The sequence below is a fragment of the Orussus abietinus genome, unplaced genomic scaffold (assembly GCF_000612105.2).
Source record: "Orussus abietinus isolate OABI.00-Male unplaced genomic scaffold, Oabi_2.0 scaffold291, whole genome shotgun sequence".
NCBI classification, from domain to species: domain Eukaryota; kingdom Metazoa; phylum Arthropoda; class Insecta; order Hymenoptera; family Orussidae; genus Orussus; species Orussus abietinus.
Window position 1 is genome coordinate 67,727 of NW_019394451.1, and position 9,819 is coordinate 77,545.

At 37.5% G+C, this 9,819-nt stretch overlaps 2 protein-coding genes across 3 annotated transcripts; one reads left to right on the forward strand and one right to left on the reverse strand.

The window, feature by feature from the left end:
* The first annotated feature begins 268 nt into the window (after positions 1–268).
* LOC105698546 lies at positions 269–2,468 on the forward strand. Its single transcript, XM_012422882.1, has 3 exons — positions 269–464; positions 719–1,932; positions 2,032–2,468. The coding sequence occupies exons 2-3, from the start codon at positions 808–810 to the stop codon at positions 2,323–2,325; spliced, it is 1,419 nt and encodes a 472-aa protein (XP_012278305.1). The 5' UTR covers positions 269–464; positions 719–807; the 3' UTR covers positions 2,326–2,468.
* A 130-nt stretch (positions 2,469–2,598) lies between these two features.
* On the reverse strand, positions 2,599–8,575 carry LOC105698536 (vacuolar protein sorting-associated protein 11 homolog). Of its 2 annotated transcripts, none has more exons than XM_012422861.1 (16): positions 8,126–8,575; positions 7,974–8,042; positions 7,655–7,828; positions 7,402–7,598; positions 7,068–7,326; positions 6,618–6,772; positions 6,301–6,534; positions 5,827–6,127; positions 5,580–5,768; positions 5,381–5,500; positions 5,155–5,279; positions 4,863–5,075; positions 4,610–4,782; positions 4,229–4,526; positions 3,158–3,492; positions 2,599–3,021 (listed from the first exon to the last, which is right to left on the reverse strand). In XM_012422861.1, exons 1-16 carry the CDS (start codon positions 8,138–8,140, stop codon positions 2,621–2,623), a joined length of 3,258 nt encoding a protein of 1,085 aa, XP_012278284.1. In that variant the 5' UTR covers positions 8,141–8,575; the 3' UTR covers positions 2,599–2,620. The 2 variants fall into 2 exon arrangements, with proteins under 2 accessions (XP_012278284.1, XP_012278294.1); XM_012422871.2 differs by having other exon boundaries at positions 2,900–3,021; positions 3,104–3,492.
* Between the last annotated feature and the right edge of the window lie 1,244 nt (positions 8,576–9,819).

The window sequence follows — 9,819 nt, forward strand, 5'->3', positions numbered from 1 at the left end:
ACTTAGGGGGTCTATTACGTAAAGCAAATGGAGCGAAAATGTGAAAAATGAGTAGCTCACGGTATTACAGAACGTTTTTGGTGGTGAAAATGCATATATATATATGCATATATGCATATATATATGCATGGATTATGAAAATAAGAGAGTTTCCTCTAATATATGCATGTATTATGAAAATAACAGGAAACTCTCTTATTTTCATAAATAATAGGAATCTCCCAACCATCTCTGGTACTTCATCTTCGCGGGAAAATTGTAGCGGCAAGGGAATGTCTGCCGGTTCAAATGAAGTTAACGTGAAATATTGCCGATTTCTTGTTATTTCTCTTGTGACAGTTTTTGAATCATGAAATAAGTGTGAAATCTCACGCAAGTAATCGAGCGTATAGATGTATATCATAATATTACGCATGTTATGCAGTGCAACTTTCAAGATGAAATTTGTTAGAGAGTAATGAGAGGTTAGGAAAACTTCACAATCGATCAGCGTTATTTTGTTATTGCACGAGTTATCATTTCGTATAGTTTGTACAGATTTTTGCATATATTTATGTATGTACAAACATAAATATATTATGAAAATAAGGGGAAACTCTCTTATTTTCATAAATAATAGAACAGTCCAGTGAGATTAGTATTTATAGAAGAAAATGTTCCCCAAATTAATTTGGTTGAAATGAGAATTATTAACGAGTTTTTCTTTCCGACGTTTCAGAACTATTGAATCAAATGAATCTTGTCCGCAGCGATATTTTCATTTTCGAACTGGTCTATTTTTAACGTTGATTTTGGATATTTATTAGGATGTCAAAAGACGGCAAGCTAGCATTGAGGCCAAAAGTTAGGTTTAGTCAAAATGCAGAGTCAACAGACATTGAGTGCATAAATCTGTCACAAGATGAAAAATGCTCGGAGAATAGTGATAAACCTCGTATCATCGATGTACGCACTTTAAAGAAACCTGTGAAGGTAGTATACTCTGACTCGATTCCAACATGTACGACAACGTCTGTTGGAAGTAGCGCTCAGTCCCTCAAAAATGTATCGGAAGTGAAAACCTCATCTGATTTGAATTGCGATTCTGATCTATCTATGGAGAAATGCTCCGAATCGAAGGAATCTGCAGATAGCAAAAAGTTGCATGCAACTACCAATTCTAATCCGGCTGATATTAAAAAGAAATCTACAAAAATTGACGAACCATTCTTATCGCATTTCCAAAAGAAAGGGACCATATCATCAGGACGGAAGAAAGCTTCAATGGTTTCCGAGAGTACAGATTCCTTGAGCAATAAAAAGCCCAGCATCTCGACGAGCAAATCTCATACGAGTATGAATAAATTATTTGCAAATGGGATTAAGTCCCCAAGTGCGGTATTAAAAAATGAGTTGCCTAAAGGAAAAATAACTGCCGAAAGTAACGATTCTGTAAATATCAAACATGCTGCCAAGAGTTCGATAAATAAATGTTATTCCGAACGAGTAAAAAATTCAAAAAGTGAATCTCGTTCCTATAATATCACCTCCAAAAATGAAAGGGTTAAACCGAGAGATACCAAAGTTTCTTTGTCAGTGCAAAAAATGTCTCAGAAACCTACCGTCGGACCTTATTTAAAGAATCGAAAGCAGACTGTAAAACCTTCAGGTAGTCCTGTTAAAAAATCGATTCTCCGAAATGTAAATGCCCCTTTGACAAGTGCTTATATCGGTTCTGGTGTATTAAAAAGCAAACCTGAAAATCGCCAATCTGCGTCAAAGATTGACCAGGCCAATTTCAAATTGACTATCCCATCGGAAGATAAATTAAGACAGCCTAAATGTAATTCCATATTGACAACAATCAACAAATTGCGAGAAGCTCAAAAAGAGAATATTGTAACAGACATTGAACATTTGCCACCAGTTTATAAAGCATTAATGAATGAAAAGGTACGTTTCTGATAAATACTACATAAACCATAACATAATATCTAACACCATAATTTCCTCGCCTACTTTAAGATCTTATCAATTTATTTCCATTAACAGATTTCTGCAGCTCTGGAGTTCCCAGCTGATGAAATTATTTACAAAAATTTAATAGACTTGACTATAGATGACAAGGATCTGCCAAGCAGAGTGACTCGAAGTAAAGATCCAGAACCTCGACAAAAAGACATAGAGCCTAAGCTATCAGATTTCTTCACTCCAGAGTACGGGACAGAGTATTGTCATGCAGCGAAATTGGATCCTAAAGTCTCCGAGAGCTTCGACAACTTTAGTTCATTTCGCATCAGTGATAAAATCTTTGAATGGAAACGAATGCTCGATCGTTCCTGTTAATACCTAACTTCTTCAGTTTTCCCATTTCATCTAATTTATTAATTGTACAAGTGTAATTCATATAATTACTTTATTTTTATACAAAGAGAATAATCTTAGAGAAGAGTATCAGACCTGCGATTATATAAAAAGCTTTGCCTTTATACACAGTATTATGATTACCTTTCTCAATTGAAGCAAATATTCCGCATTCTATACAATTACTTTTGACATTACATTCTCTAAAGAACCCTTCGATGATTCTCTTTGCGTCAACCAATCCACAAATGCTCGGAGAGAAAGAAAGTCTTTAATATTACATAGAGAAAGGATTTAGGTTCTTATCGTAGTCATCATCGTCATCTTTGAAAGGATTATTTGCATCTTCATCCTCATCGAAAGGATTCTTGGACTTAACGAAGCCATCCCCTTCGAAGGGATTCACAGGCTCTATCGGAGTCTTCGGCAGGATGAAGGGCTTCTGTATCGGAGATGCCTTTGGCGAAGAATTATTCAAGATTCGTGCTTCCTTAATACGAACTGGAGAAGCTTTTCTGGAATTAGTTCTAGGCGTTGACAAGCCACTCCCAGTTCCCGATACATTAGCCTCCAAAGATGAAGAGTATACGTCTTGCCTTGGGAATGTTCGAAGAATATCTTCTCCCTTTCCTACGATAGGATTCGAAGAGGTATCTGAACGACGAGTCTCTGTCTTAACTGCAACAGTTGGATTATTAATTAACACGCCATCTTCCTTAGGTCCTAAAGTAAAAATATCTGGCTATCAAATAATAATTACAAGTGCAATTTTTATTGGAAATTCTCGAAGATCACATCTTCCTGGGACACGTACCAAAGGATGGATTGCTATTCCCTTCGGTCAGTCTGATTTTAGCTTCGGCACCTGGCCCGTAAGTATTATAATTAGGCTTTGGTTCTTCGAACTTCCTTGGTGGAATTGTCAAAGGTTTGTCTGCGTCGGTAATGACCATTAACTTCTTAAAGACTCCTCGCCCAAAATATTCAGCTACTAAAGAAAATGGATCCTCAGCGCGATCCAAAAGACTGTGGAAGGTTTCATGAAGGTCTCTCGATTGCTCCTGGGCCTTGTTGATATCGAGAAGCTTTTTGTTGTTAGGCAGACAAGCTGGACACTCGTTCTCGTTTTCAGAGAAACTCTGGAAGCAACTGGAAATACAACAACTTTTTTACAACGTATTTACGAAGAAGGTCTCATTTTAAGGTGAAGTGAAACACGTCGAGGAACTTGACCGAAGTCGGTACAAAAAGGTTCTCCTAAGTACCTACGTTGCCGACGTTCGTTTATATATTAACAGCTGTGTCGATTTATATTGGGTATTGTACTAAATGGCATACTCCACTTGTTTTCGTACAATAATTATAAAGTAATCGAAGTAAACCTCCAGAAATCCTCTGGATTCATGATATCCGAGGCACTAATTGACTGCAAAGGGACCCCCTGCGCCATCTCTGATTTCCGGGTCAACTAAATTTTCACTCAGAGACCTTGTATTACCATCGTTTTATCATAGAAGCGCATACAACACTTTTTTTGTCTTTATCCCGTTCAAATGCGAGTTTATCGATTACCAGAGTGTTCTAAATTGTCGTAAAATTCTCCTGACCCTTTGGATTCTCATATCAGAGCCTTCGATAATTGTATATTGATCGAAATATGAGAGCTCGACACCATTTTGGTTCTGGTGTGGGATAAGTTAATAAATGTGTTGTAAAAATCCAAATGTTGAAAGTGTCAAGACAATTTCTAGGTGCACACGAGTCATGTGTCAGTTTCAGACAGTTTTATCCGATACCCTTAAAAAAAAGTGTCTTATTTGTGTCGACTGATCTAAGGGGGGTTTCACTTCACCTTAACCGAATCCAATTTGGACACAAAACGTACTGTTGGTGGTAGGAATGTTGGCACATGAAGTGTACCGATGGCAGTTCTAACTGATGGTGGCAGGCACTGCATCGGGAGCCTTGAAAAATGATTGTGTTATTTTTAATGGTCTCTATTTGTTCTCGAAGTTTCACAGTGTCTGCTCTGTATTTTTCCATCAACTCTGCATCAGCTTGAGTCTGTTCGTACTCAGATTTCAGTACGCTGTTGAGGTAAGACCGAACATCTCCTAAAGTACAGGTCGATGACGTAGAAAGGGCATCGATCACCATCAAAGGAGACAGCAATCTCTTGTTCCCTACACAAAGGATATGATACATTAGTTTCTCTAAGAATAATTTCATGTAAGAAATTGTACCGTAACAGTATTTAGATACACACCGATGTAGGAGAGAATGTCAGTTAGGAGCTTCGGAGAGGAGTTCTTAGTTCTTGCAGTGCACCACAATGCCTGTATCCATAAATTTGGATCCTGATGACCAAATCTTTTGCAAGTTGCCAGAACTTGCTCGTCTTCACCCTCTCGGAGATGGTATCGAAGGATTTCTTGGTACCTGGAAATTTGTTCGTTACATAAGGAGAAAATTAATCACTTCGAGAAATAATTATGAGAGAGAGGTTTACAATCACTCACAGTTTCTTTTCTTCATAGAGGAAGAGAAGGCCCTTACGGAAATTGTGTTGTCGACAGAGGATCAGAATCTGTTCTTTGTCGTAACAAGCCTCTGAGCTCTGCAAGACGCGAACAACTTTCTGTTCATATTGGAGTTTGGATACTTCATTCTCGAGGGCGGACCAAACGTGGAGATAATGCTCCACCAATGTATTGTAAACTAGGGTACTCCATCTAGAAGAAGATAATAATTCATCGGAGAGGAAGTCTTCGTTCAAATGAAATTCCACTTTGATCTAACGATCCCACTAACTTGATATCGAATTTTGTTAAGTGTTCTAAGAATTCCACCAGCCGTTCCGAGTTGTTCAGGAATAAATGGATGAAATCTTTCGGGTTCGCTCTGTCAGTACCCTCTTCATTCTCATTCCACAAATTCTACGATTCAAGATTTGTCATTTTATTATATCGTAGATTTTTTCACAAAAGAATAAATGCAATTACTAGCTCCTATCTAAATATAATATCAGTAGAATTACCTGTTCCGCTTGAGAACTCTTGGGTTTGTAATTCGTGCAGAGAACTTTTAGGAACTCCGTTGCCTCGTTTGGTACATTTTCAATGAGAATGTTTCCGTATTTTTTCATGTTAGCTTCTGCCTGTAACAGGAATGAAGTGTTTTTTTTAAAAATGCATATATGTTATCTAATCGAAGTGAAAATTAAAATTAAAATTTACCTCATCGAAGTCCAAAGTAGCTATGTAGTCGAGAGCTTTTATATATTCTCCTTTGTCTTCGATCTGTATGCACAGATACCAGTCGTGTTTACCATGCTTTTGGGCTAACAAAAGAGCGTCTTCTGGAGAAGCTTGTCGACAGACTTTTATAGCTATCTCAACGTCAAAATCTACTTTCCTGTCCTTGGTCTGCAAGCGACATGTTATATTTAAATCTCCCAGACAAATAACAACGCACTCCACTTACCATTATGAATTCTTTCAACTTGTCGGTGTGGTTCAGCTTGGTGTAGCAATTCAATAACAAAGTTGTGTGGTCTTCGGTGGCTTGGCCCTTTTTATGCAGTGCTTGTAAATATGTTGTTAAGTTGTCGATATGCTGCGAGTCCAAAAATTTTCTTATTACATAGGATGGCTCCAGCTTGCCGATGGTCTGAATGTATTGTTCTATTGCTCCGTTGTGATCTCCTTTCGAGTAAAGATGGTCGCCGTACTGTCTTAGGATATCAACAAGTCCTTCGGCATCATATTGCTGATTCTCCGCTATCCTGGAAATATAAATTGTCCATTAAATATAAACGTGACTTCTATAAAGAGAAATGAAATTAACTTTCATATCTAGTTGATAAAGAGCACGGAATGATTTTCGTGTTCAGATGTGTTAATGAAGTTCATCGTCATCATTGAAATATCTGAATTAGATTTCATTAAAGTGTCATACCTTATTGAAACATCGTAAAGGTTTTTCTTGAAGAGGAGGGCCAACTTTGATTGTAAATCCTTTTCATCCAGATGATAAAGTTTTCCTTCGCCACTAAGAATGAAGAATCCTCCCCACTCGGATAGAACTGCCTGAACCGAGAGCATCGGGGCAGAGAATACTATAAACTTATTCTGGATATCGAGTACAGTAATAACGTGTTTGTCTACACCAGGTGGTATCGGCTCGATGGTGCTATAAAGGAATGGTCAATATACAGAATTTCTCTCATCTAAAAACTTGAATTTGTCTTTAAAGGTTTCTCAGTAATAAAATACTTAGGCTTTGCAGATATCGTAGTGGTTGTCCTTGGAACATTCGCAGCTTCCTTGGCAACGATGACTAAGTAACTGCGAAACCATTCTAGCATTATCTTTTGGCCCTCTACTGCATAGCACGCACCTCTTCCATCCGGAGTGTAACAATAAATGGCCTAACAAAATATTATTTTATATAAATGAGATGATAAAGTAGTATACTCAACTTTCTTATAACACGGTTCATTCGTTCCTTGTTTTCAAAATGTGCTGCATCGAAACCATGTTGGGAAAAACTGGAAAATATATATTTCAATGTGAATAGTGCGATGAAAAGATTCGTACTATATGAGGATCGTTCTAGTTATATGGAAACTGTACTATACGAATATCATTAGAGGGAAGTCGGAATATGTAAACCATGTCATAAGAGCACTGAGTGTATAAACACGTTTGGCATAAAACACACACATCATTACGACCGATCATGAAGTGACCATCCGGCATGGATTCTGCAAGAACGCTGCACTTAGCAGAGCAACCCATATTGTCTAGCGGTGATTTGTATTCCATATCTTTTACAGAAATATTATATAGAAAAACGCTACTAGTCGTAGCAACAAAGAGATGATTTTGCTTGCTGGTGGACCTTATCGCAAGACCCGTTATACAAATGTTCGTGTCCTTTAAAACTTTTATTTTGCTTTTCCGCTTCCCAGTAAGATCTCCCCTAAAAGTTTAAACATTATATCAAATTAATGTTCCAGATGTATTTGAGAATGAACTGATTTCCTTTAACGTTTACCTGTAGAGCATGATTGAACCATCTTCAAAACCAACAGCCATTATCGTTAAATTTGCATGAACACATAATGCCGTAGGCGGAACCGCTCGATAGCTGGGTATTGCCCTAGTGATTCTTATGCAAGTTGGGATACCTTGTTTATCTGGCTTAGCGAGATTCCAAACCTTTATCGTGGGATTACAGCCATGTTCATCTTCCTAAAATAGTTTAAACATGAGACTCGGATCCCATAAAACTTAATTATGATACTCACACCAATCGTGAAGAGAAAGGTCGAGTGCTGGACTTGTTGCGCCAGCGAGACCATGACTTCGTACGCCTGGAATGTCTGAACTTGGTACGTCCGATTAACAACATGCACATTACCAGAGTCATCGCAGAAGATCAGGTTGCCGTTTCCACTCGTAGCTGCCGTAACTCGTGCACTCTGTGCAACGTGAGCCACAAATATTGTATTAACAAATGTATAAAATTATTATGTTGTCACCATTAAAAACGGTGCTTATTGTAATTGCATTTATATCCTAGAAATTTTTACAAAGCATTTGGGTTAATTAAATTAATTGACTTACTCCAAGAGCTTCGGCAATTCTCCCAGAATCAACTTCTCTCTTAAGATCGAAGAAATTGAAACGACGCCACTAAATTTAAAAGGAAACATAAGATTTATGATATTCACATTCGAGGTTATGTACCCGTAAAAGATAAAGTTTAAACCACTCACCTCCAAAAATGCCATTATTGACTAGAGTTCCTTAAATCAATACATGCATAAACATTGAAAGATTAATTCTTCAAGGAGTGATTTCCTTTACCATTATCATTTGACAGTTCTTCGAAATCACCTTTACGGATAATGAAAATTATCTATATTTAAGTCATCTTTAGCAGAACAAATTTACAGGCCAGCGAAATAATCCATTCGTAGATAGAGAATACAGTGTTAGAAATAAGTTAATATACCATCAGCGCCAAGTTCCACTTTATTTCTTCCGGCAAATCTTGGTACTTCCATATCACCCTGAAAGATGAGTAATTTTGCGCAGTTGGAAGTTCTAACTTCAAGGTTGGGTAATTTTTTTGTGGTTTTTGACTATATACTACGTAAATCAAGTAGTTTACCGGAGAAACGTAGAAAACCAGGAGAAAACGTATCAAATATGGCGGACAAGACAGACGTAGGGCATGCGGTATTCGCTAGGTTATAAACATCCATCTTGTCCATTTGTTTCATCCCATAATTTACTTTTTATCCCATAATTTACTTTTAAGTTCTAACTTCAAGGTTGGGTAATTTTTTTCGTGGTTTTTGACGTATGTACTACGTAAATCAAGTAGTTTACCGTAGAAAACGTAGAAAACCATGAGAAAACGTATCAAATATGGCGGACAAGCTAGACGTAGGGCATGCGGTACCCGCTAGGTTATAAACATCCATCTTGTCCATTTGTTTCATCCCATAATTTACTTTTTGCTCTTCCACCTTTACACATTATGATACAAATATTGGTTACGAATCTTACGACTTCAAATAGCCGTTATCAGCCGTTACAAACAAACGTCAAATGCACATATATGCATACATTTGAAATTTCGAATGTGCGCGGATATGTGGATGCGTACTGACGATATTGCGCATGCGCTTCGCACATTTAGTTTGGGGTAATATACTTCGTGCCTGCATAGAAAACTAGGGACGTATTATACGTTGTAATATACCTGTAGAAAACCACGTATATTATTTCCCAACTCTGCTTCTATATCAACCTGAAAGATGAGGAATTTTGCGCAGTTGGAAGTTCTAACTATTCGTTAAAGATGGCAATATAAACTAAGGTACCTGCGACATCTAGCGGATCATTTACGAAACGCCTCAGCGAACCTCTATTGTCTACCCACGATAATAGAGTTCTGAATCACTACCGTGAATCTTTGTCCAATCAACGACAGAGTACGCCAGCAATACGACTGTATACACCGCCTGTATATAAGATGATATGAAAGGCGCTGAGAAATTTCATCAATATCGATAAATTAATATTCATGTATACCTTTTTTGGTGGAAACGTCATTTTGAATACTCAAGTGGGAACATAAGCTGGCGCGTCCCGTTACCGACATTTATATTTATGTTCAAGTCTTTTACAGTCTGCGTTGATAATTATACGAACTGAAGTGCTCCATATGTCATTTCGGTAAAGTAATGACGAAGAGATCGATGTAAAACTGTCGAAATCCCGTAAATTTCATTATTCTAACGACTGTTTAGGACCAACGTCGCCATCTGTGACGTTTAGCTGCAACTAAACTTTTGCTCTAAAGACTCTGTAATATTCCATTTCTACAGTATTCTAAATTGTTCGAGCTAAGTCCTGAAACTCTTCATTTTCGATTCTAAGCCTCCAAGAAGCGTAAAAC

Bases quoted from the DNA above. Each gene is read 5' to 3' on its own strand.
- LOC105698536 (XM_012422861.1), bottom strand. The intron at 7,327-7,401 runs GTAAACGTTAAA...TTAAACTTTTAG, and splicing joins GGTTCAATCATGCTCTACAG to GGGAGATCTTACTGGGAAGC. The intron at 6,535-6,617 runs GTATTTTATTAC...ATTCCTTTATAG, and splicing joins ACGATATCTGCAAAGCCTAA to CACCATCGAGCCGATACCAC.
- LOC105698546 (XM_012422882.1), top strand. From the start codon at position 808: ATGTCAAAAGACGGCAAGCTAGCATTGAGGCCAAAAGTTAGGTTTAGT. The intron at 1,933-2,031 runs GTACGTTTCTGA...TTCCATTAACAG, and splicing joins AAGCATTAATGAATGAAAAG to ATTTCTGCAGCTCTGGAGTT.